This window comes from Melozone crissalis, unplaced genomic scaffold (genome assembly GCF_028551555.1).
Source record: "Melozone crissalis strain CALT ecotype California unplaced genomic scaffold, PUWL_Pcris_2 ptg000061l_1, whole genome shotgun sequence".
NCBI classification, from domain to species: Eukaryota; Metazoa; Chordata; class Aves; order Passeriformes; family Passerellidae; genus Melozone; species Melozone crissalis.
Window position 1 is genome coordinate 10,785,037 of NW_026535839.1, and position 26,944 is coordinate 10,811,980.

Consider the following 26,944-nt stretch of genomic DNA (forward strand, 5'->3'; position numbering starts at 1 on the left):
AGGCAACTCTTGGCACTGCTGCAAGGGGAACCTGCACTGAACTGCTGGGAGAGCAGAAAGGCTGAGATGAGCCAAGAGCCTTTTTAAAGGCTGCCAAAGATGACTTTTTCCATGTGCTCTTGGTCTAGTGGGATGTGACCCTGATGGATGTGACGACCAGGTGGGCAGCAGGTAGGCCAGGAGGGCTTTGGCCAGGAGGGCTGTGCCACACTCCAGCAGGGTGGTACAGGAGCTCCAGCATGTGGCACAGAGCCCCTCAGAGGACACACTGCAGCTCACATACAAAATGGGCCTTGATTTGCCCTGTTGATAAGCAAATTTCCACATGATCCAAGTGCTAGGAATCCACAGAACTCTAAATTATCATGTGCTTTCTTAATTTCCATCTCTCCAGATGGCTACTGGGGGGGTGGCACAGCTGTCCTACAACAGCAGAGGGTCCCTTCTAAGGGACTTTTGCCCTGGCAGAAAGAGCAGAGCTGCTGTGGGCAGCACCACCCCACTCTGGAGCAGAGCAGGAGCTCTGATGCCAGCAGTGGCACACTGGGTGAGGGTAATGTGACTGCACAAGCAGGAGCTGGGCTCCTCCACAGCTGGGGGCAGCTGTGGCATCCAGCAGCCATTGGAGCAGCTTCCTGCCTCCACAAGAACCAAGTGCCTGCACTAAAGGTGGTGTCTCAGCCATTCAAAGATTTGTTTCATCTCCCCCTATAACAAAGTACTCCTCCTTTGCTCTGCTGGCTCCTTGGCATCTGGCTTCAATTTAAAGGATTTAAATCTGAGCTCATTTCCCACACACTGCTCTTCACCTAAAAGCTGAAAGTGTGTTTTATAAGGCTATGGTAAAATCACAGAATTGTTTAGGTGAAAGAAGCCTCCAGCACTACCAAGCCCACCACTACACCATGTCACCAAGTACCATATCTTCGTGTGTGTTAAATCCCTCCAGGGATGGTGACTCCACCACTGCCCGTGCCAGTGTCACAAAAAATTTTCTCTAATATCCAACCTAAACCTCCCCTGATACAACCTGAGGCCATTTCATCTCTCCTTGGGGGAAGAGACCTTGCTTGTTCCTTGGGAGAAGAGACCAACCCCCACCTCACCAACTCCTCTTTTCAGGGAGTTGTAGAGAGCAAAAATGTCCCCACTGAGCCTCCCATACTCCAGAGCCCCTCCTGCTCCCTCAGCTGCTCCTCATCAGAATTGTGCTCCAGCTCCTTCCCCAGCTCTGTTGCCCTTCTCTGGACACATGCACTGGCCTCTTTAAGAAGGGTCATTTGAAAGAATTAGGACTGGTCCTTCCCCTACAGTGAATTTGCTCCACAACAGTCCAAGCCATTCACTGGCCACTGTTTCATGTAGTTTTCATAATCTCCATGCTTGGGTTAAAGCATCCCTGATGTTGGATCACAAGTGGGTTTTGCAAGCTGGGGAACACCCAGCAAAAGTTCTGGGCTATGGTGATTGCAGCAAGAGCTTGTGGTGCTGTGGCAGAGCTGGCTAGAACACAAGGGATTTCTATTACTGCTAATTTATGCAGGTTCACAGTATAAGAGAAAACCCTGTGGTGTTCTCATGTCAGACACATGCAATTTTAATATGCTAAGCATGCATCTGCAAACCAAATAAACCTAAGCACATCATCTACCACTTACTGAGTCTGTGTCTACCACTTTTGATATGCTAAGTTTGCAGCCTAACCACAGTTATTTCTGAGCTCTGCGAATTAGTCCTCTGTAATAAATTACTGTTGACTGAATAATTGGTAAGATTGCATTAACATTAATGCTTAAGACAATACACTCCACATCCCTAATTTCCTCATGGGAGCAGGCATGCATTGCATTTTACTATGGTTCTCGCACAGCCTCAGGGCAGGGCAGGTGGAGGGCTGCTGCCTGGGAACCCCTGATCCGTCCCAGCTGGCCCCCACCCTGCTCTTATCACTGGGGACACCTTAGACTGCTCAGTAGCCCAGGCCTGGCACGAGGATGTCCTCTCCAAAGAGGAGATATCTGAAGCTTCCCATGACATGAGTTCTTCCCCCACATCCAAAGCAGCAGCAGCAGATCGCTGCCTGGCAGATAAATGTTGCCAAAAGCTTCTCCTCCCCAAGCACCGCCGCTTCCACTCCGTGCTTCCTTCCCACACTCCCCCTCGCCCTCTGTGATCTCTGCTGGAGCGAGGCTTGCCAGCCTGCCCTCGCACATCGCACATGGGCATCCTCGTCTGGGCACTGCCCGACCCAGGCACCCTGCTCACAGCTCCAGGGAGCCGCATGGTCCGAGCAGGGCAAGCACTGCGCTCGTTTCAGACAGCACCGCGTTTCTGAGGGCTCCCTGAGTCATTTCAGGAGATGACAGCGTTGTCCGGATTTCTGAAATGGCTCTGACAGCTATCCACGTATGGGACTGTGGGCAAAGCCAGAATCACGTGTGGAGCAGGAATAGTAAATGGATATGAGACGGGATTATAAAAAGCTCTTCTCTCGGGGCCAGAGCTGCTGCAGACTCCTTGAGCAGACACTGCTGACCTTGTCTGTTGCCGAGAGTAAACACTGCTGGGAAAAAGCACTGGGATGCATTAGGGACGGGATTTCAGGGGCTGTGAGAACGTTCGATTCCTAAAGCACTGTCTGGTCCTTGTTTTTCCTCTGTGCCAGTGTGGAGGAGGGCTCCCACTATTGACGTCGCTACCTAGTGGGATGAGCCGGGCAGAGAGACCCCGCCGGCCGGGCAGCTCCCGCTGATGGCTCCTGTTCCAGCTGCCCGTCCATTAACGGAGCTGGTGATGCCCGGCTGTGCTCCGCTCCCGCGGGGGTGGTACGATGCTGTGCCTCCATCTTGCAGCACCAACACAGGGGATAGCCTGTTTTGGCTCCCCGAATGGAGGGATTCGGGGCTCGGGGAAGGCTGGGGGCGGCGGAATCATCGCCGCGCTCCCACCAGGCGCTGATCTCGCACCGGCAGCTGCTGCCGAGAAAGCAGCCCGGTCCCGCCGTGCCGTTACCGGCACCACCCGCTCCGCTCCGGCTGCGGCTGCCCAGGCAAATAAATGGAAAAAAACCGGACACGCCTCCTACGGAAAGCTCCGGAGCCGGCGGCGGAGCAGAAGCGGTGCCCGGGGAAGGCTCCGGGGATGCCGCCGCGGGGAGGCGGGGTCGGCAGAGCCCGGGCCGGGCCGAGCCCCCTCGGTGCCCTCCGGCCGGGCCGGGACGCGCCGCCCCGCGGGGGCCGGGCCGGGCCGGGCTGGGCGGGGCTGCCCGCGCCGCCTCCGCGGAGCGCGGCTCCGGGGGAGACCCGCGGAGCTCCGCGCTCGTCATGCGCGACTACGACGCGGCCACCGCCTTCCTGGGCGAATGGGGCCGCTTCCAGCGCCTCATCTTCTTTCTGCTCAGCGCCAGCATCATTCCCAATGGCTTCAACGGGATGTCGGTCGTGTTCCTGGCCGGCACGCCCGAGCACCGGTGCGTCGTGCCCCGCGGGGCCAACCTGAGCGGCGAGTGGCGCAACGCCAGCATCCCGCTGGAGCTGCGGGACGGGCAGGAGGTGCCGAGTCGCTGCCGCCGCTACCGCCTGGCCGCGCTCGCCAACTTCTCGGCGCTGGGGCTGCGACCCGGCTCCGACGTGGAGCTGGAGGCGCTGGAGCAGGAGCCGTGCCTGGACGGCTGGGAGTACAGCCGCGATGTCTATCTCTCCACCATCATCACCGAGGTGCGGTGACACCCCTACCCCGGGCCGTACTGGGGCTGGGGTCTGTCATCCTGCCCGGGGGAGGGCGAACAGGGAGCAGGAACCATCGGGTGAAGTGCCTGTGGGAAGGGGTCCGGCTGGGCACGATGCTGCGAGGGGCGGGAGGGATGCGAGAGGTAAAGGCTGACGAAGGAGCTGCGCGCCCTCGCCGTTCCAGCTGTGTTTGCCAGCTGGTTTTACTCTGGGACAGGTTTGTGTGGAGGGGGAGGCAGAGGCTGGAAATTGAAGCCCGGTAGTTTCCTCCTGCCGCACGCTGACCATCCCGGTAATTTTCTATGTGATGGAATGGCCCCATGTCCTCGGTGCAGCGTTGAATGGGGACATGGATAGGTTCAGATAAACACATCCCCAGCTGTCCGGGGCTGGAGCAGAGCGGACCCTCGCTGCCCCTCTCCCTGGAGTGCCGGTGTTCCGTGGCGGTCAGCGCTGGGACCGGCGGGCGGCAGGTGCCGCGGTCACTCCTGCGGGAGCCTGGCCTGGCTGTCCCTTGGGTTTGTAGGCTCTGTCTGCAGTGGCATCATCTGTGCAGAGCGGCACGGGGGAACATCAGCGGTGCCGGGCAATGTGAGCACTTGTTTGTGTCCTCCGGCCGTGCCGGGGTGTGGAGGCAGAGCCGCGCTGTTCCGTAACGCTGGCACGGAGCGGGGAGCTCCGTTAGGAAGGGAAATGATTCCTCTGAAGCTGCAGGAGCGCTGTTGCTGTTCCCGTTGTGTAAGGGGTTTCAGGGAAGAACAGGCTCGCCCTCGTGGCAGGCGGTGGCAGCAGGCAGGATCCGCGATCCTTCAGCCCAGGGCCACCCTCCTCATCCTCGGGAGCGTGACAGAGAGAGGGTGGGGATCCCTCCTCACGAGTCCCTGTGACTCAGCAGCAACATCTGCCACCAAAAAAGCATCGGAGGATGGCACAGCCAGGAAAGGTTCTGGTGCTGAGACGAGGAGTCTGTGCCCTGAGGACACAGGAGGAGGGTCTGTGCCAGGGGTGGGCAGACATAGGCTCAGCCACACGCCTGGCATGTGGGCAGGAGGTGTCAGCCTCCTGTCACCTGCTCAAAGGAACGCCACTGGCACATGTGACACTTGCCATTGTGCTGGCACTGGTACTCAGTCGCTGGAGATCCCTCACACTATCTGATCAAGGCAGGGGTTCGTGGGAGGCTTGCCCTGCTCCTGGCCATGGGCAAACCTGCCTGCTGCCCACATGCCCGGCTGGCACAGCTGCTGCCCACAGAACCCACAGGCTGGCACGGCTGCCAGGCAGGTGCCTGGTGGCCACCACTGGCACAGACAATGCCACTCTCACTGCCAGAGGGAGGTCAGTTTATCCTGGTGTCTCTATGAACTTGTTATCTCTGTTTTAGAGTCAGTGCGTGCTCTGGGAGAGGCAGTAAATGAAGCAAAAGGAGGAGAAATGTGATTCTTCTTAATGAACAGTAAATCATTTATGTTGGAAGATGCCAGACAAGAGCATTCTGTGCAGTATTCGGATGGGACATAGCTGTGGGGTTTGCCTGGGGGCCTGGGGTGTGCCAGAGAGGCAATAGCACATTTCAGAGATGGAAACCAAGTGCCAGGTTCCCATCTGTAAGCCAGATGGAAAAGGATACTTGCTTTGTTTCAAAATTGTCATGGACGTTTGGAAAAAATGCAGAATTTGGTTTCAAAACAAGGAAAACAGGCACTGATTAAATGCTGGAAAGAGGCAGTTTAGACAAATTTGAGATACTTATTTTTGTACCCAACATTTTTCTCTGTATTAGGAAAGACAAGCCAGGACAGGCCACCAGAAGAGCTTAGTGAAGAAATAGCTTCAGAACTCAATTAAAGAACAGAACTTGATGGTACAGGATTAAGTGCTGGAGACTTCATTGATTCATTCAGTTGCATTTAATCCTGTTATTAAATGGTGCTTGAAGGCAAGTGGGAGATGCCAGCTCAGCACCTATGTTACTTGGTCTGTGAGGACATGCTAAACCCCGGGACCAGAGAATCCCAGACTGAGACATTTTGGTGGTGTTAAAATGGAGATGATGGGGAAAAGTGAATATGTGCACAGGTGATCTTTGGGCCAGACTGATGTAGGAAAGGGGCTGTAAGTGTAAGGGTGAGTAAGTGGAAATGTGAGTCATTGTGGGGTCCAGAGTGATCCCTTTGGCTGAGCTGAAGGGGCTGCAGGGTTTCCTTTTCCTATTGCAGGCTCCTGGGGTCTGTTACATTGGTATTCTTTTCTGAAACTAATCTGCTTGTCTTTTACTTCCAGATAATGATGTTCAGATCAAACATGAATTAGAGGCTCAAGGACAAGCACTGATTCTGCCCTTCAGAGTAGGCATTAGGATCCAGTCAGTTCCCTTGAGCCAGGCTGTCACCAGCACTGCTCCCTGGGGACCCCCTGAGCTGCCTCCAGCACTGGGGCATGGCATGTACCCCAGACACCACTTTGGAGCCCCTGCAAGGGGCAGAGGGAGTGCCAGAGGCTCTGCTGCGGCTACTGCTCTGTCACCTGTGTCATCCTGCTCAGTCCCTGTCCCAGCCCTGGCCCTGATGTTAGTGAAGGCAGAAAGCAGAAGCTTTTGGGACTGGCAGAGGCAAGAGACTGGGTAGAAATTGCTGTGGTTTGAAGGCAACTGAAGGTCTTTTCTGTTCTGTTCTGGTTTTTTCCATCAGTGGAGAGCAGCCCTGCCCACCCTGGAAGCCCACCCTGTGCTCAGGTATGGAGGTGCTGGTGGTTGTCACTTGTGCACTGAGCAGAGCTGGTGTCATTGCTGGACCTGGTACCCAGGGAGCAGGATGGGGCCATCTGTGAATAATTAACACTTCTCGAGTTATTCATGGTCAGCTTTACTCTTGGAAACAAGTTCAGATTTTCCCTGGTTTGCAGCCCCACCCATTTACACAAGGCTCCACTAGTGTTTTGTCCTCTGATGTGAATGGGCTGTGCTCGGGGGGTTAATTAGTGATTTCTGATTGGCAGGGGGGCACTTGGGGCAGTCAGGGCACCTTCTCCAGCAATTTCAGTTTTTCAGAAAGCTCCTCCATCTACAGTGTTCCTGGCAGCAGCACTTAGCAGAATTGGCTCTTGCAGTAGCTGGGAGCTTGTCAGAGAGGGCTGTAGGGATTTGATGGGAATAAAATGATTTAATAACTGTGTTCTTGAGCAGCTCCTATTCCTAGCATTCAAAGGCCTTGCCTGGAATCTTACATGAACTTTGCTCCCCAATTTGCTTTGCTAGGGACATTACAGAATTACTTATTTTCTGGTTAATATATAATTAGCCCAGTAGAGACATTTTGGAAGTTCTAGCTGTAGGCAGTTTTGCTGTGGCTGGGCTGGAGCTCCTGTAGCTATGGAGTGCTTGGTGCTGTCTGGGAGGGATGCAGCTCTGAGAAAGGGGTCAAACAAGCTACATTTCACCTTTCCCTACACACTGAAGCACAGCTGAGACCTTACCATGTTTATATGTGGTTGATCACTGTGCATGAGCCGTAGTCAGAGTGAGTGCCTGTGGGGATGGGAAGCTGGAATTTGGGAGATGAGGTGTAGCTGTAGGGTAGGGCTGTATTGCTCAGGTACCATGTGATATTGGAGCTAAAATAGGTGGATTGTTCACTCAGCAGCTTCAAGTATACTTAAAGTCAGATGGATTTGATGTGTTTGTGTGTTTTCTGGCCAAATGCAGTGAGTTCCTGTAAACAGTAACCCCTCTTTGGACAGCCAGCTGCTGTGTGCTTTTTATACATCCCCCCAAGTCTGGAAGACTTGACCCTGTACAGTGAATTTTTGCTGGGTATGCAGTATATCATGGGAAAAAGTGGAGCAAACACCTGGATAGGAGGCATTTGGCACCAAGGAGGTAATGCAGCTTCATGGGCAAGTTATTATTTAGCTGGGTTTATTTTACAGCCGAGCTGCCTTTGGCACCATGGAGACATTTTGAAAACATTGATCCTTAACCTCGAGCAACTCAAGTCTGAAGGTCCAGGAGCAGGTGCTGTGCTGGTGGCCCAGAGCAAGGTGCTCAGTACAGATAATTGACAATAGTTTGTGTGAGCTGCAGGTTCTGCCATGCTGTCACTCAACAGCTTTCCCTGAGAAGGGCAAGGAAGGTGCAGCAGGATGAGGTGAAAGACCTCTGCAGTGCACTTTGAATGCCATGGTTTTTGTTGCTGAATTTTGCTTTGTTTTAAATACTGGACTTGATTTCTACTGACTTTCTTTATAGAAACCTGTTTTCTTTCACAGGTGTAGCAGATCCCTGCATCTGTTTTTCAGAGGTAGCATCCTTGAATGTACCAGAGCCCCCTGACCCACATGCTAACCTCCACCTTCTCAAAACACAATGCAGATAAGTGCAGGTGTGTGCCCAGACAGGCCCACACATCACCACTTCTCCCTTCCCAGCAGGGACAAGAAAATACCTTACAGAAAATTCTGCCACAGGGTTCTTTTTGTTCTTAATCAGATCAAGGTCTTGGAGGCACATTTTAGTCCACAGGTCTCCTTGTTCCTGCATTGAAGACATGTGTGTTTCTCAGGAAGAGGCATGGGCTGTGTATTTAACCTCAACTTCTTTTTTTGTTGTGTAGCTGGTGTTACTTTGCAGGCTGGGCAAAGGGCAGAGGAACTTGACTCCCCTCTGCTGGCAGTGTACTTCTTTCTGTCTGAAAATAGGCATTAATTGCATATCTTGCCTAAATTATAGTCCAAAGCCAACTGCATCAAAGCACACCACCTTCCCCCTTGTTCTGGGGTTTTCCTGCCTGTTCTGCAGCAGCTGTGAAGCTCACCCACCAATGCACTGGTGGTTTGTTTTTGGCAGGGCTGTGGTGCCATCAGACAGCACCTGGGTGTCTCTGTAACACAAGGGCTGCTCCTTGTTGCCTGCAGTTGAGTGAGGAGGCTGAGCAGCTCTGATGGCAGGTTTCTGCTCCATCCCCAAGCCTTTGCCTGTGCTTGGCCCATCCATTCTCTGAGCAAAGGGTGGTTGCTGGTGCAGGCAATGCCCCTGCTCTCTGATAGCATGGCTAATTATTAAAATGATGCTATGCTTTAATCTGTGATCTAACTACCTTACCATTGTGGTAGAATTATCTGATCTGAGAGTGACATGTTTGAAGCCTCTCCCTAAGTGCTCCTGGCAGACATGCCTTAGCCAGGAGATTAGTCACCAGCAAGGGAGCAAGCCTTGGCAGAGACATGCTCAGCTCTAACTTCAGTGGACAGAGGCTCATGATGCCATTTTTATTTTTTTGAAACCTTGTCTGAGGTTATGAGTAGTTTTAGGTGGAAGTTTCCACACTGGCTCCTATCCTAAGTCTGCAACCACAGCCAGCTACAGTCATGAGGCTGTGAGTGATGGGTGGCAAGTCAGTGGTGCAGCTGGTGGGGTGGAACAGAATTTGGTAACACATCAGTGCAAGAAAAGAGATTTCATTCTGTGTGTCTTCTTACACATGCTTTGTCAGCCCCGAAGTTATAGAGATGCAGCTGTTTTTGTGCTGGCAGAGGTAAACTGGGAGCTGTCCTTAGCTGGGATGGTTCTTTACCCTTCTCATTGTTCTGTTTCACTGGTGGAAGCATCTTGGACCATGGGGAGCCAGCTCCAGGGGTCTGGTGAGCACATGATGGGAGGATTGTACTGGAACAGGTCCAGGACAGCCCCTGAGCTGCACACATGGGCTCCCATCAGGTTTAGCATTGCTGGCCAGAGGCAATGGGGCAGTGTCAGACAGCTGCTGATGCTCTCATGGAGTTGCCTGGGGAGAAAATCACTTTCCCTTCTTTTTCCTGTGCTTTAAGCAGGATGTTCCAGCAGTGACCTTGGCCAAGAAAACAGTGCTGGTGATGGGTGGAAGTGTGGGAAACAGAATTCCATTGCATGGAGATGTGTCTCCAGCCAGCAGCCCCTGTGCTGGACGAGGCTCAGCACAGCACTGGGGCAGTGTCTGAGCACAGAACTTTCTCTTGCAGTGGAACCTGGTGTGTGAGGACGACTGGAAAGCCCCACTGACCACCTCCCTCTTTTTTGTGGGGGTCCTCATCGGCTCCTTCATCTCGGGGCAGCTCTCAGACAGGTAATGCCATGGGCAGGGCACACCTGGGGCATTTGTTTTGAGAGACAAAGGGAGTGAAATGTCCAGTGCTCTGAGTTCTGATCTAAATTATGTTACTGGCCTGGCTTCTTCAAAAATCCCATCCTGGTCTCTCCCAGGTGAAGGATTTCTCCCTCTTGGGCACTTCAGAGCCCAGGGACTGATCTCCACAAGGAGCCCATGTGGCTGCTTTGCAGATTGATGCAGTGGGTTTCCCTTCACAACCCACTTCCCATTTGTTTCTTTATCCAGCCATTTTAGTAGTTTAGAGATGCTGGTTTTGTTGCACATTAACTGATAATTCCTTGCTAGAGCTGCAAGACAGGAATTTGCCCTTTGAATGGAATCTCTGCATAGCAGAGATAGTTTGGTGGAAACAGAGTAAGGACATGTGAGAGGAAGGAAAAAAGTTAACCTGAAAGTGATAGCAGTTGTCATAGCATCTCACTAGATATAAATGTAAAAAAGTCATTACAGACATTTGATAATTGTCTCAGCAGTGTGGAGGTTTTGGCCTTGCAAGTGTTCAATGCAGAATATACATTTCCTGTGCAAATCTCTGCTCCATTCAGCCCTCAGTCCTGTGTCCATAGCCATATGGTGAGATCTCTGGTCCTGCTCTGACTGCTCTCAGGAAATGAGGATGTCATAAGGTAGCAGTGTTCCTCTGGGTGGTTAGTGGAGGGGTTTCAAAACTCACTGGGAGTCTTAATCCTAAAGCCTCCAGCATTAAATTCCATGTGATCTGAATTTAATCTCCTGACTCCTGCCCCAGTGCAGAAGTCAGTTGGTGTTACTGTTTGAAAGGGAGATGAGATAATCACTAAATCCCAGTGGTGCCATTTCCCAGTGGGAGCATTTGAGAAAGTGTGTGTGCCCTGGTGGTGGTGGCAGCACTGCCGAGAGCCCGGCTCATGCCTTCCCACATGAGCCTCCGTGGATTATTTGGGGCTTTTGTCAGTAAAGAGTTGTGATTTGAACCTGTCCCTAAGCAATTTCCCCATGCCTGCCACCCTTTCCAAGTGAAGGGTTGCTGCAGGCAGCAGGTGATGCAGCCTGTGCAGCATCTGTGCCCACGGGTATGAAAACCTGAGCTTGTCCTGCCTCTCCAGGACCACAAGCCACATAATCCTAATGCAGAGAAACAGGTGAGACAAAGGGGGCAGTGTGCCTGGCAACTCAGACCAGAACCAGCTGACAAAGCTATTTAGCACACTCAAAGCATAATGGTGTTGCAAAGTATAGGTGCCAGTAGCCTAAAATCCATCATTTCCTCATTTTCAGGTGTGTGGCTTGCAGTCTGCATGGGTCTCCCTATTGTACTGTTGCCTGGTCTCCTTAATCTCTGCCTAGTGGCTTTCTGAAGTTTCTGCTCATAGCTCTGTTTGTCTTCTGGGTCTTGGAAATTTTAATATTTTTAGTGCATATGAGAATAATAAAATTCTTTAAGATGAACAGAACTTCAGGTTGTGCTAAGATGCATAATGTGAGATTGGATGTTTGCTCTCCCTTGTGCCCTCTTACATAGCCCCCACCATAAATCCATGCTGTTTCACTAATAATCTTTTTCTTTACCAAAGGTTTGGAAGGAAGAATATCCTTTTTTTGACAATGGCTGTGCAGACTGGCTTCAGCTTCCTGCAGATCTTTTCCACCAGCTGGGAGATGTTCACAGTGCTCTTTCTCATTGTGGGGATGGGACAGATCTCTAACTACGTGGTGGCCTTCATTTTGGGTATGAATATATTTGCATTAGATTCAATGTTTGCTTAATGTTACTTTTTTCCCTCTGAACCTGGATCATTTAATTAGACAGTGGTAAATCTGCACTGGTAAAATTCCTACTTTATGCCAGGATGATTGGTTTTTTGCTCTGTGATTCTTCAAGCCTATACTTTCTGTAGGTTTAGAGAAAAAGAAGAGAGCAGGAAGAGTCTAAACAAACATCCATTTCATTCCTCTTTGGAGAAGGCATTTAAAGCAGTGTCCAGGGTTTAGCAGCAGCAGGTCTGAGATACAGAAGGCATTTGGGTTCATCCCTGCCTCCCTCTGCACCCTTTGCAGAGAGGTCAGTGCATACCTGAGTGCAGAGCCTTGGAGCAAAGCAGCAATTTCCAGGCATGATGAGTGTCAGGGGGACCAGAGCAGAGGAGCTGGCTGCTGCCAAAGCCCCATTAGCCATAAAATCATTGTTCTCAATGTTGAGATCAGTGATAAAGACCTAAGTTTTGGAAGATTTTTTTCTTTCTTTACCACAGGGAGTGTAGGAATAAAGACCCAGCAGCTGCATGGCCTGGGGACCCTGCAGGGAACAAGGGACCCCATGGGAAGGGGACCCCACAGAGGCTCCCACTGGACACAGGGGTTTCAGGAAAGGCAACAGCATGGGCAAATTATGGGGATGAGTGATGCACATCTCAGGGTGGAAACTGAGATTTGCTGTCTTTAAAGTCTGTATAAATATATTTTTATGGCTGATTTTAAACCCCTGGTATCAACATTACAATTTGTAGATCGTAACGTGAGCTAGATTAAAATTGTACATTACTAGTTAATGCTGGTCTTTCCTACCCCATGAGGTTTAATGGGGAAAAAAACAGTTGAGAAGAGCATAAAGTGAAGTCAGTGCTATGAGCAGGATACAGCACTGTGTCCCCAAGCAGCCAGGAGTCACTGCTGCCTGTGGCACAGGGAGGAGGACTAAGGTCAGGCTGTCAGCAGGGAGATCCCTTCTTACCATCACCATTGTAACTGTTCCTGCCACTGCTGTCACAATTGCCACTGCTCGCACTGTCCTGTTAGTTTAATCCTTTTGTGGAGCTGATGGAGCAGGAGCAAATGCCTGCCATGGGAAGGCTTGGAGGTACAGCACTGGGCAAAGCTGAAAATCCTTGTGGAAACACATGGGTGTTGTGTAGCACAGAGGTGCAGGTTCTGATCAGGCAGGAATTTAGCTGCCAGCTCCCCTGGGAGCATGGGACACAGCTGGATGTGGATTGGGAGCTCCCCTGGGAATGGGGGGCACAGCTGGACGTGGATTGGGACGCCATCCCTCCTCTGTAGAGTTGCCACAGCAGTGATGGCTCCCAGGGAGCAGAGGGGCACATTCAGCTGTGGTTCCCAGGGAGCAGAGGGGCACATTCAGCCGTGGTTCCCAGGGAGCAGAGGGGCAGATTCCTGGGGCACTTGGCAGCAGTGCTGCCACTCCCCAGCAGCCTTGAGGCTGGTTCTAAGGGCAGGGTTAATCTAAACTAACTTAGACCTTAGCTTCCTCGTTTAAGTGAGCCATCAGCTGCCTGTCATGGGCAAGGAGGGAGGTACTTACAGAGGGTGGCCCTTCCCACCCTACACTCCACAGCCAGGTGTCCCCACAAGCACTGTGACTTCTGCCTGTGGCAAGGCAGACCCAGGAGCTTCCAGGAAGCTGCACATGATAGAGGTACTGAATAGAATATACCCATAAAGGAAAAGTACCTCCTTTAGAAAGCCCATCCTGATTACAGGATGTGCTGGAGATGCTCCCCTTGCTTCAGGCAGGGCTGAGCTGTGCCTGGCAGGACAGCAGTGACACCAGCACCTACAAAGGCCCCATTGACCCTGGCTGTGCTGCAGCCCTGGCACCCTCCATCCCTGAGTGCAGTGGGTCTTTTCCCAAGTTCAGCACAGTTCCTCTTGTCACTCAAACTCTCAGCATCCAAACCTCTGTTGCCTCCCCATGTGCAGCTCAGACCCTGTTTCAGCATCCTTAGCCACCCAGGCTCATGCAGCCCTTTGCACTGTTGCCCACCTTCATGGAAATAGCTCCCCCTGAGCTGCTGGTGAACTTCTGTAGTCAATGTTAGGGTGTTTTCAACCATGCTGTGCAATTTCTCTCATAGCTTTAGTCTCAGTTGTTCTCTGTGCTCAAAACTGTTGTGTTCAGGTTCTGGGGCTGTAAAACGCTGCAGAGGTTTGTGAAGGCATGTTGGTATTGACAAGAACTGTTACTCCATGGCTAGGGGAATGAGGGAAGAGGAAAGGCAGGAGGGACATAATCTCATACTGTCTTTGAATTGACACAAATTATAATGTAACATTTAACAGGCTTAAAACAGTGTTTCAAGTATCAGACCTCTCCCAAGAAAGCCTCTCTAAACAATAGCAAGTCAAGAGGAAGATGGTATAATTTATCCCCACACATTCATTTTAGCCCAGCAAATTCTTATTTTCATGTGTTTTTACTGTGACTTTATTCAGTTACTCCAGGTTTCTGAAATGAGAATTCATTTAGCTATCAAATAGGAGGGTTTTCCAGTCTTGGGTATTTTTTTCCATTTTCTCTGCAATAATAAGTGTTGGAATTCTTGTCATGATACACAGCCCAAGTACACTCTCCACACTTTGTGACCCTCAGTATGCTCAGTGTCATTTGTGTTTTAATTGAGTCCAGATCAAACTGTGGCAGTCATGGCCCTTGCAGCGCTCCTGATGTGAAGGAGAGCTCTGCAGACCAGGGCCTGAGAGCTCAAGGAGAAGTGAGATGGACTCGATGGCTTCACTGCATTCTGCTAATGAGTGGCTGGGTGTTTTATAATAAAAGAATTGAGGTGCTGTGGAAGGCTTAGAACTGAGTTATCGTGACTCGATATTAGGTTGCTGCATGGTGCAATGGCTGTAGGATGCTTTCCCTGACTGCTGCCTGGCTACTGGAACAGTAACATTACTAGAGGATGGCATCTTCCCTGGTTCTGTCCTTCAGCCCCTGATGTGCCCATCCAACATTCCAACCCTCCTTCTGTTCCCAAAAATAGGTGGGAAATTTGTTTCCACCTCACCTGACTGTAAATTCACATCCTTCCATCCCATGCCAGTCTGCTGTGCTCAGACCTTTGCTCTTTCAGAAGTGCCCAGAAGTGAATTTATCTTAAATCCAGATGGGTTAAGTGGAGGAGCAGGATGAGTGTGTGGGGAAGGCTCCTGGAAGTCTGCCAGCCATCCCCCATGCCTGTCCTTATCTGTGTCTGCCAATGCATTAATCAAAGCAAACAGAAGTAGCTTCTTTATCTGAAGGTTCCCAATACTTCCAGCAGCATTTCTGTATAGGCATGTCTGTGCTGTGCTGCTCTTTTCTAAGATTGTTTGGCTTATTTTTTGTTGTTGTTTGTAAATGCAATAAAGTATTTAGTCATGCTTGAAACCAAAGAGTTAAAATGCTAATCCAACCTCCCTTGTTTTAAACAGGCACAGAAATTCTTGGCAAATCAGTTCGTATTCTATTCTCTACATTAGGAGTTTGCATATTTTTTGCAATTGGCTACATGTTGCTGCCACTGTTTGCTTACTTCATCAGAGACTGGCGGATGCTGCTGCTGGCGCTCACTGTCCCGGGGCTGTTCTGCATCCCGCTCTGGTGGTGAGTCCATGCCGGGGCCACGCTCCCCTCCCCTCCCGCCCGGTGCTCGCTGTGCTGGCTCAGGGAGGAGGGGCGCTCTTCTGTTCACCGCGTCACAAGGCTCTGCCTTGAGGGGATATTTTTTGTTTGAGGTTTCTTGCCAATTTTAAGTCGAGTAACTACCTAGAGAACCCCGTTGGTGCTGTGTACTCGAAGCCTTGCTCTTTTTGGCTGGACAAGCACAGAAGAAAGGCAGATAGCAGTGTTTGTTTGCTGCCTTTCTAAAGGGACAGGTGTTTAAAAATAGAAAAGGAAAAGCAAGGCATCACTCACACTCTTAAGTTAAGAATAATTCACAACAGGAGGAGTCCTTTCATATTATTCAGGGAACTCCTTTCTTTTTGCTATCTTGAAAAAGTTATATCTGTAAGTGAGCAATTAGGACCTTTATAACAATTGAGTGATTTACACCCACACTTCTATAGTCTAGAACACCTCCTGCATGTCCCAGTCTTGTTAGAAGTATCTGCTGATGGTTTGTTGGTTAGTTGGGTTTTTTTTTTAAACCTCAGTCTTCAAACCAAACCTTTAAAATGGTTTTCAGCTCCACCTCTGCAGTCATAGGATTTTAAAGACAGTCTGATTCTGTTTAAGGGTCAGTTTGCTTATTTCACTTGAAAGGTTTCAAATTCCTTCCTCACAGCAGCATTTCCCTCTGCACCAAGCAGCTGTTCTCTGGGGAGCCTGGTTCTGGGTGGGAGCCTCTCAGATGTCTGCTGTAAAACAGGCGCTGTGAGGCACAGGAAAATTGTCCCCAAGGCACAGCTTGAGAGTCCTGCTTTGAAATCTATGGGCTGGGAATTCCCAGGCCTTTTAAAAGCTTACACTTAAAAGTGCCAAAAAACTTCCTCTGATGGCACTTTGGGGCCTGTGTGGGGGTAGATGAGGATCAAGGTGCCCTGGCAAAGCTCTGCCAAGGCAGGTTGGTGTTAGCTGGCATTTTGGCATGTGGACCCGCTGCTTCCACGGGCTATGTGATTTACAAATCCCTCTGCTCTGTATAGTTCTTGCTCCTTCACTCATTTCCCTTCCAAATTCTCCAGAAGGTTCCCTGAATTATCTCTGCAGTCTCAAGATCCTCAGCTTGCCCAGTAAGAAGAGCAGTGGAGCAGCTCATCTTACAGAAAGTCCCATTAATGATTATTGATCAGATATAAATCATCTGATGTTTTTAATTATTGACCTGGCTTTGAGTCAGTCTTTGGGGCTCGTCAGAAAAGGAGTGCCTGACTTGCTTTTTTTCCAAGGAGAGGAAAAAGTGCTGCTGGCTAAAGGGAGCAAGATAGCATCTGTTAATACTAAAGGACTTAGTTAAGGAAAGTTAAAGTTTTCTGTCCTGTGCTTGGTGTTAATTCATTCAACGTGTGCCTGTAATTGATTAGAGAATGTCATCAGCTCTGCAAGGGGACACTGCCCCTGCCCTGTGCCTGGGAAAATCTGCCTCAGAGCTGTGGTAACATGGTGAGGTTTGTATATAAGATCCCTATGACACAGAACCTTCAAATACACACTGAGCACATTTCCACATCGTGTGCAGTTTCCTAAGAATATTTTTTATTCACACTGGCTAAGCTGCTCCCATCCTTTTTGTCTATCTGGTGACACCTGGTGGACATCAATTATTCCTTAAAAAACAACCATTGAGGACAAAGGATCTACTTTAGCATGGCAATAGGTCCCATTGTATTTGAATTACACTGCCCACATGCTTCTGTGCTGGCTGTCTCCTGCTGCAAGCAATCTGTGAGATCCGAGTGTAACTCCTATAAATATGTTATTTATAATTTGTTACTTGTGGGGAAACATTGAATCATTTCTTCTGAAACCTATTACAGGATCATTCCTGAGTCTCCTCGGTGGCTGATCTCCCAGGGAAGATATAAAGAGGCAGAAGCTATTATCCAAAAGGCTGCAAAAATGAATGGCATTCCAGCCCCAGCTGTGCTTTTTGACACTGCAGAGGTATGTTCCACACATCCTGGTGCTTTACCTCGCTGGCACTTCCCTGTTTGGCTGGTTGACTTGTTGGGAAATGCCAGCAGAGCTCTTGGGCTGGCAGTGGCTGCTGGCCTGTGGTAAGTGCTGGGTTAGCAAAGTGATCAAAGAGATCAAAGTGACAACCCAGTGGGAGGTTTTATTTGTTTGCTTTTCACAGTAAAACTCTCTTCCTCAGCAGTGGTTTATTGTGGCTTTCAAAGCAAGGGTGACCCAGATTGCTGCATCCTTTGGGCACTGCAAAAACCCAAGGAGAATGTGTTGTGCCCATTTCAGTTTGGTGCTTTTTTAGCAGTTTGCAGTTTAGCAAGAGCCCTTTGCAGGGGCCTGTGTGCAGGACCCTGAACCAGCACCCACACGAGCTGGGTCTGTGTGGAGCCTCAGGGCTCAGGTTGCCCAAACCAGCCAAAGCACCTGAGTGCTACAAGGGGACTTGAAAACCATGACGTGAGTGAAGACAGGGAAGAACATCAAGCTCTTCTTCAAAACTGTGTTTTTTCTGTATTTCATATCTGTTGGTTAAAAGAAGAAAGTCTGGTGAAAGCTGGCAGCCCAGCAGCAGGGAGCAGCACAGCCACAGTGGGATGGTTGGTTCCTGTGCTCATCTCTCCCTCTGCTGGCTCTGCCCTCACAGGAGCTCCTCACAGAGGTTTTTCTTGTGCAAAGACTCCTCCAGCCCTGCGTCAGCAATGACCCTGTGTCTGTAGGTCGGATCTTCCTCTGCTGCCTTATACTGCCACCTTCCTTTTGTGGCAGAGAGAGCAGAAAGCAAAGCACCGTGTGCTCCTCTGCAGTGGCTGCAGGACAAAGATGCTGCGAGTTACCCCTCCCCTGGGCAGGATCCATCACTTGACTGTCACACTTATATTTTGGCTGAAGATTTCTTTCCCAAGTGGAAGTTTTTGTGTGAATTGAAGCGTGTGTTCCCATTATGTGAAGCTTATTCTACACCAGCCATGGAAAAGCACTTCTCTTACTTCACAGCCAGGCCTCGGATGTCTTTCAAACTGGGGATGACTTTTTGGATTGAAGCATTTTATCATTCCTGCATGCTTTCATAAACCAAGGAGACACTCATCTGCTTAATGGAAATTTTGTGTGCCAAAGTGTCTGTCCAAAAAAGCCTGAGGAAGATGTCTGCATGCTAAGTCTCATGTTGGAAGTATTTTTCAAACATTAATAGAAAGACACTCCTTGGAAACCATCATCTATTCCTAGGAAAGGATATCTCCTGGATAGTCCTGTAGGGAGAAGCAGGATGGTTTGTTCTTTGGGCCTGGGGGAAGCCTGGCCACAGGTTCTGGCCTCGCCCTAGCAAGGGCAAAGTGTGCAGGCAGAAAGGCACCCTAATGCCATCCAGAAGATTCCTGATTCAGGCCTCAAACTAGATACTCTATCTCCAGTCTGAGGTGGTGGATGCTCCTGTGATGTGCCCTGGCCACCGCACCAACCTTTCTCATCTGTTCCTCTCCCTGTCAGGGTGCTGGCAGGCAGCAAAACTGGCTGATTTCCTACATTTGTTCCCATCACTTATGAAGGTTTGAGAGAGTTGAATGGACAGTGCAGAGAATGGACAGAACAATGCCTCTGGTACTGAGGTTACTTCTGGAAGTACCGTGTGAGATCCTTAAGGAAACGTTAACTCATCTGCCTGCTCAGCTGATTCTCCTTTCTAATTAATCTTCGTGGTGCAGTGGAAACTCCCATGAGTACAGCTGGGTGCAAGGACAAGCTCCTCTAAGGACTGTGCTCCCTGGCCTTGGGCTGACCACTTATCCCCTGATAGCCATAACTCCGTAACTGCCTGGACTGTGGGTAGCAGAGATTGTTATGCTCTTAGGTGTGTGGGAATTTTTTTGGTTTTGTTTTCCTTTTTCCTTCAGATGCAGGATTCGAAGCCCCAGCAGCAGCAGAAGGCTATCCTTCTGGACCTATTTCGAACCCGAAACATTGCAACTATTACTATTATGTCATTACTTTTGTGGTAAGGAAATGTGTATTCCTAAAGTACCCAGGCAATAGAACAGTTCCTGATTTGAGGGCACGTGCCACGGGTTTAGATAATAAGTCTGAGCCTCGGAGTCGAGCTCCAGTGCTCCTTGGCTGGTACATGGCCCTCAGTGTCCTCACGACCACACTGCATTAACACACAAGAATATGGAGACAGTAGCCTTGACTCAGATGTAAAATAGTTATAAAACTATATGTAACAACTTCTGTATTTTTACGTACATTGTTTGTTTTGTTTTTTTTTTTAATGCTCCCGATCTCTGTAATCTCTATTTGAAGATAAATATTTTTCTTGAAGCAAAGGCAGCAACTCAGTAACATAACAAGAGCCAGACCCATGGCCAGCATTTTTGTTCTGTTCTGTACTGTGCCCGTCCCAGTGAGATTCTGGTCCCTGCCTGGGCAGCCATGAGAAATGAGGACCCAATAATGCTGCATAGACAAAGCAGAACTCTTTCTGTCCATAATCACTCCAGCAGAAAGGAACTGGCTAGCACATTTGGTAAGGCACTCCTGAGATCTGAAACATGAACATCCAGCTCTCTGTGAAGATTAAATAAGATATAACAGAACTGTTGAGGGTGGGAGATCTTGGCACTAGCTGCAAGTAGGAATGTAGTTGGCTTGGGAAGCTTGCAAGAGTGTCATTGCGTTGTTGAGTTCGTTGCAGTGAAAAGCCTCGGTGAACAACTTCCACAAAGCTTTTTACTTGGTGTAGTGTGTGCAGGAAGGACAGAGAAATCTGAGGTGTCTTCAAGCTGCTGTGGATATGATCACTGAATGGGATGACAGAGTTAGAAAGAGAGGGTTGCCACTGAGACTTTTTTAAGCCACAATGCCTGTGGCGGTGCTTTGCGGTATCCTATTTTTGTAACGACATCTGAGGCAACACTGGAGGCATTCAGAGACTGCTGTTTCTGGAATAATTTGGTTTTATTGCTTTTCTCAGGTTTTTCACATCAATTGGTTACTTTGGCCTGTCCCTCAGCACTCCAGACTGGCATGGGAATGCCTATGTCAACTGTTTCCTCTCAGCTGTTATTGAAGTTCCAGCGTATGTGATCGCCTGGCTTCTCCTCCGCTCCCTCCCACGGCGCTACTCCTTATCTGGCACCTTGTTTTTAGGGGGAAGTGTTGTCCTCTTCATTCAGCTGGTTCCTGCAGGTACAAAATAACATGTGACTTAAGTATATGAAACATTCAAAATATGTTACGGTACTGTGTAATAGTACTGCAAAATTACTGGAAACCAGGATCAAATTTAGAATTTGAGGTCAAGTTTATGCTGATCCCTTGCAGCCTTAGGTTGTTTATTTTGCATTTGTATATGCTGAGTCACACTCAACTCTCATTTATTGTGTCAAATTACTGAGCTTTATATAGTTCAGGGGGAACCAAGTTCTAAAATGAAAGCTGAACATGTACTGTGATTTATCTGGTTGTGCTTCCAGGCTACAAAAACCTGCATCCGGATTTCCCTGTGTGTAAATCTCCACAGGATTTTGTGAAAAAGGGGTGGGTTCAAGCTTGTAGTTTATTGCTGTGTAATCCAGAGTTTTGTTCCATTTCAAGAATGCTGTTTTACTTGAAGACAACCAAAATCTGAAACATACAAAACAACCTGAGCATCTACATTATGCTTAGTGGGGAGTTTGGAGTCATCTAGGAATGGGATTACTACTTTGTATAATTAAAATAACCTAAAGCGCCCAACTCATGACCTTTTGGAAAAACACCGTGATACAATCTTTTGGATGTAGAAGTAATAGAGGTAATAAGCACAGGGTGCTGTTTATTCACCTTGATTTTATTTTTTCTCCCCCAGAACTTAATGTCCTGTCTGTTGGACTGGTGATGCTTGGGAAGTTTGGCATCACAGCTGCATTTTCAATGCTTTATGTCTACAGCGTGGAGCTGTACCCCACGCTGGTACGGAACATGGCAGTGGGAGCCACCTCCACGGCCTCCAGGCTGGGCAGCATCATCGCTCCTTACTTCGTTTACCTGGGTGAGATCTCCTTCTTCCTGCCTTGCCCCACACAACTGCCACAACAGAGAAGTTGTCTGGGCTTCTGCAGAGCAGGCTTAGCTTGAAGTGCCTTCACTTGTTGGCTTTCCACTTCTTTCTCTCAGCTTGGGTGTGAGTTCACACATGGTAGAAATTAAGCGGAGGTCCCTGGGCCTCACAGAAGGATCAGGCACTTCATTCCTTTAGGGACCATTCGTGTATCCCTGAAGCTCCAATGCAATGATGAAGTTTATAAACTGTGCAAGCAGAGTGGCTGAAATAATGATCACATCTCAGGGTGCCAGTTAGTTTCCCAGGAGAGTGTGACAAGAAATGGTCTTGCAAGTGAGGAAACGTTGCAGTAGGAAATTCATTGCATGGTACTGTCCCTGTGCATCCTGAGATGGGTATGTTGGCAGGTGGGAATCCAAACATTCCCAGGATTTGTGCTCTCTAAATACATGGAAAAAATACAGGTTAAGTGGCATGAAAGTGTGTTTACTTGAAGTGGGTTCTTTACATTTTTTTTTTAGTTTCTAAGCCAGCCATCTCAGCATTCATTCATTTTGCTTTTTCTTATTGCTCAATATTTCTGTAAGCAGAATTATTAATTTCCTCATAGGCTTTTTTTGACACTCAATGCCATCACATTCTGAGTGCTGCTCATATATTAACTGACAAATATTTTTTTGTTTGGTTTGGTTTTTTGTTTAATACATAAAATACATGTTACTCATGTTGCAGACAGGAAAGAGTGATAGAGGTTAGGGGACTAAGGGTGAAAGTGAATACCTTCTGTTCAATCTGAGGTGCTCAATCTCCTCTTTCTTTCATTCACACATGATTTATTTCCTTCTGCCATTACTGGACCCATGTCAAGCTCTCTCTGCCCCTAATGAGTGTTGCTTCCTGCTGAGATCTTTGATAGAACATGAGCTTGACTTTTCTGGCTTTGACACAACATTGCTGGTGTACTGCTGAGGGGTTCCTGCTGATTCTCTATGGCAGGAAAGTGGAGAGGAGATTACTCTCTGTAACTAATCAGTGTTGACTCACCTCTGCATTCCAGTGTAACTGGAACACACTGTACCAAAAATGATGAAAATACCTTGTCTTAGTTTCATGCTTGTACAGTGCAAATGTGAAGTAAAAGGGTCAGCACGACTGTGATTCTCCTTAAGATCTTCAGTCTCCATTGCAGCACTAAGAGAGAAAAGTAGACAAAATATCATTTTTACTGTTTTGGTTTTTTTTTTTGTTTTTTTTTTTTTTTGTTTGTTTGTTTTTTTTTTTTTTTTTTGTGGATTTGTGGGTCTTTTTCTCCCAGGTATCCATGGGCTCAGTCTTTAAAAAATCTTTTTCCAGACATCAAAATAGTTTCTTAAACTTGAAGAGGTTTGAGGAGAAACTTGTCAGCTGCTATTTGCTACAGCTAAATTAGGACCTTGCCATTCATCCAGCTGAAAAACACAGAGGAGATCAGATCACAAACTTCAGCTCTTTGAGACATACCCAGAGGTCCTCTCTTTAATCTGAGTTTATTCCATACATTATAAAGCACATTGCTCTATCCCAGCTATAAAATAAAGCTGTCAAGTCCAGTTTGGTACTTTCTCTATCTTCAATACTTTAACTCCTAGCTAATACCTTTTCTGAAAGACCTTTTCATTGCTGTGCTGTTGTGACTTGAGGATCTTGCATCCTGCCTAAACAGTTGTGTGCCAGCTAGAGGCTGCTGGCAGAGGCTGCTGCATTCAAGTCCAAAATAATTTTCGGAGTAGGCTAAGGTCAGAGCCTCATGTGTGTCTTGGAAAGCCTGATGTTCTCTCCCTTTGCAGCAAGGAAGGCTTTAAAGCAGTTCCCCATTAATGAGCTCTTAGTCTGGAACTGACCTTTTCAGCTGACTTGGTCCCTTCCCTTCTTTTGCATCAGCCCAGCAGGGTGTATGATCTCAGGCAGTGATTAGTGCTTCACTGCTTACAAGCAATTTTATTCCCTCATATTGTATTATTTAACAGAGGATTTGGTTCTTGATGACAGTGTGGTACTGAAGGCTCCAGCAGAGCTATTGCCTTGCAAAGATGTTGATTATCCCAGTTGAAAATATAAAAATATAAAAACCAACCAAACAAGAAACCTCAAACAAACAAACAAAAAAATGACCCAAACTTTTGGCTGCTACACAAATGTGAGGGTTGGCATAAAATTAGGGTAGCTGTAGCCATCCAAGAGCACATTCTGAAGCTTTAAAACTGAAAAGTCCCTTTGCTGGCAGGTAATAGATGTAATTCAGCTTTGGATTCACCTTTGATATTGATGAATCTTTCAGCTAATTATTCCAATTAATTCTGCATTACAGCAATGTCTGGAATATAAACTTTACATGTGGGTTTGTCAGTTGTGGACATTGAGTACTGTTGGAATGTTGTGTGTTCTGCCAGGTGCCTATGACAGATTCTTACCCTACATCCTGATGGGGAGCCTGACTGTGCTGATTGGGATCCTGACCCTGTTTCTCCCAGAGAGCTTTGGCAATCCACTGCCCGAGAGCTTTGAGCAGATGCTGAAGGTGAAATGGTAAGGCAGCTTTCATTCAGCCCACACTTCACAGGAGTTTAGAACACAGTCCCTTTTCACAATCAGAGAACATGTTTCTTCAGGTCCACTGCAAAACTTCAAAGCTCTCAAAGTGCCCTTCAGATTGTTTTCTTTGGGGTTGTTAATTTGACAGACAATGACATCATACAATTTCTCCAGAATGTCTAAACCTGAGAGCTGATGTGTGCTGGCAAAGCAAGGCTGAACTTCACAGCACCTTGAGGCTGTTGCTTCAGATGTCCAGATATTTTCTACCCTATTTACTCTCCTAAACTCTTTATTTAAACTATTCCTTGAACTATTTATTTAGTAGGATTACATGCATTATGAGACCCTTCATTCTTCCAGTGTAAGTTTTGTGGGTACTATTCTAAATTAAATGCAGGATTTCAGCATTCTAGTCTCTTCCTGGGCAGCCAGAGACAGGCCAGAACAGCTTTTCCTCTGGTTTATGATTTAGCTGAGAGCAATGACAGCTCTCTTGTGCCACCAGCATTGTTATTTAGGGTACCCCAAGCAAATATTAACACTCAAATCTATGCACATCCACCACAGTGTGAGAAAAATTCTTAGAGCAGCAGAGGGAAACTGAATAAACTAAAGAGCAGCTTCATAGCCACTATTCAGCTCAGTGAAAATTTGTATTGGAACAGAATTTGCCCCTGTAAGCAATAATAGCTTGAAAAAGCTATCTAATTCCTGGTCAGCATGAGGAGCTGTCATTATGCTTTCAGAAAAAGAAAAATTGGTGGACCTTTCCTTGAGAAAGGACTTATTGCTCTTTATCACAATTACTTCTTAGATGTCTCACATGAGGCTTTTCAGCTTTGCAGTTGACAAACTGTAGCTAGAAATCCTAGAGTCAAACCAGATGGCCCTTGGAGGTTTCTTGGATGAACAGCCTGAAGTAACTGAGTTATAGTTGCTGAATGATGTTCAAGTTCCAAGCATTGTTTGCTGCACTGCTGCTGCCATCCAGCAAGGAACACTGTACAGAACATCATATTTCATCTTGTGTTTATACTAGCAGTGTAACATGGTTATTGTAGTGGTGCTTGTAGGAGAGGGAAGGTTCTGATCATACCCTGGAGAATGTGCTCAGTCTTTTACTTGCTTTCAGTTTCAGAAATGAGCAACAGACCACTGGCATAAGGAGTTCCAAGGAGAGTCCTAAAAGTCTGATAACACCTTTGTGAAGAAAGACACACCCCTCAGAGGGGCTGAAAGAAGAACAAAATCGTCTCAAAATGCATTTGCTGCCAGAGGAAAATGAACAAAACCCAACTGCACCATAGTTGTTATCCCCTGTGCTGCTGTCCCCAGATTACATGGTATACTGACCAGATGCTGTCTGCTCCTGCAGGACCATTATTCTTCATTCAGTGTCCTGTTCCCTGCTGTTTGTCAGCAGACACAGTCCCCATTGAGAAATGGGGGCCTGTCTGTGCTGAACACAAGTCAAGGAGTAAGCTGGAAGTGAGCCTTAGAAATAACACAGCAGTGACTCCAGGCAGTCAGGTACTCGATAAAAGCTGCTGAAAGGGGAAAAAAAATAGCAAACCTAATGCTGGTGTTTCTTCTCACTTTGTGTGTTGACTGGAGGAAGGGGAGCTGGGTGTCTGCCTTTCAAAACCTGAAAGAAACATCCTGGCCTCCTTTGAAATCTGTGACCAAAGCCCATAGACTAAGTGGAGTCAAAATTCATTTGTAGCAGAGCAGACACAGACTTCCCTGTAAGGACATGGGTTGTAAACGTGCCATCAGAGTGGCTTTAGGTGTCACTTGCTTTTCCCAGGACCTGGGATCCCCATGTTCCTGTAGAAGCTGCTGCTCTTTCATAAAGCCTGAGCCCACCCAAAACCCTCAGCTTTGTGAATCTTCAGTGTCTTTGGGGAAGGGGGAAAATCTTGAGCACTGAGAAAGGACTGTAATTTGCTGACTTTCTGGTGGGTCACACCCACTTTCAACAGAAAAGTGAGCTGTAGCAAATCCATGATCCTGTCCCAACGTGCCATGCATTATAGCTTTCAGGTTTTTCGTGGTATGTGAGCATAAGCAGTTTTTTAGCTCTCTTGGGGTGTTGTTTTTTCTTTTTCCTGAAGTATTTAATTTCTTCTTTGAATATATACCACTTTGTTCTGCACTGCAAAACCTTTGTAGAATTTACAAACTTAAAGGCGATTTGATGCTCACAAAAATCTGATTTTCTGTACTGGATATGTTCACCTGCAGCTATTAAAAATTCAAAAGGACTAATTTGGGACCACGGGGTTTTTTATTATAAAAAAACAAACAAACAAAAAACCCCCCAAACATCAACAAAACCAGTATTTGGTATTCAAATCCTACAGATTATATATGTTTGGGGTTTTTTTGTTGTTTTTTTTTTAAGTTTGGCAAAACTAGACTGGATGAAGATAAATGTCCAGCTCAGAGTTGTGCTTCTACTGTTTTATGAACACTACATTGTTTGAAGAGTGTAATTCCTCTTATTTTTGTATTTATTGGCTGTATGTGCACTTCTTGGTCACTTACAGTCTGTCAGACCTGGTAGACTGATTTTTATTCTCTATAAATAACAATTAGCCCTGATTCACCTTCTGTAAGGGCTAACAAAAGCACAGTGTCTCATCTCTAATGCATGAGTTCAGGGTAGGTTGTCTTGTGCTGGCTCTTGGCACAAGAATGAGGCTCTCCCTGAAGATCAAGCACAAATTTTAAGCTTTATAACAAATGCGAGGAACTTGTGCAATTAACTCAAGCTGCTTTTGGGAGTTGAAACACTATTTTTAATTTCCTGCAGTTATGCTTTTGCCATAAATGTAACATGGCATAAGAGAACCTGTGACTCCTGATCTTCTCATTCCTTCTCAATCAATTTCTCTAATAACAGCAGTATTTAATCTTGCTTTTACTTTTACAGAGTTAATCTAAAGATGTACTGTTTAGATGTAACTGAATTTCTCAAGAAAGTCTTTTTATCAGCATAGGACAGGTTTGAGGACTTGAGTTAAATATAGGTGGTCATATTTTTATGAAGATTGTTATTTTGAGACTT

General features: G+C 47.6%; 1 protein-coding gene across 1 annotated transcript; it reads left to right on the forward strand.

Moving 5' to 3' along the window:
* Positions 1-3,318: 3,318 nt before the first annotated feature.
* Positions 3,319-26,169, forward strand: SLC22A4 (solute carrier family 22 member 4). The gene is made up of 10 exons (XM_054288095.1): positions 3,319-3,716; positions 9,723-9,826; positions 11,425-11,579; positions 15,065-15,236; positions 17,111-17,237; positions 19,154-19,254; positions 20,230-20,444; positions 21,106-21,288; positions 23,730-23,865; positions 25,007-26,169. Exons 1-10 carry the CDS (start codon positions 3,324-3,326, stop codon positions 25,080-25,082), a joined length of 1,662 nt encoding a protein of 553 aa, XP_054144070.1. The 5' UTR covers positions 3,319-3,323; the 3' UTR covers positions 25,083-26,169.
* The last annotated feature ends 775 nt before the right edge of the window (positions 26,170-26,944 follow it).

Coding starts and splice junctions, on each gene's coding strand:
- SLC22A4 (XM_054288095.1), top strand. CDS start 3,324: ATGCGCGACTACGACGCGGCCACCGCCTTCCTGGGCGAATGGGGCCGC. Junction 15,237..17,110: donor TTCTGCATCCCGCTCTGGTG/GTGAGTCCATGC, acceptor AACCTATTACAG/GATCATTCCTGAGTCTCCTC. Junction 19,255..20,229: donor ATTATGTCATTACTTTTGTG/GTAAGGAAATGT, acceptor TGCTTTTCTCAG/GTTTTTCACATCAATTGGTT.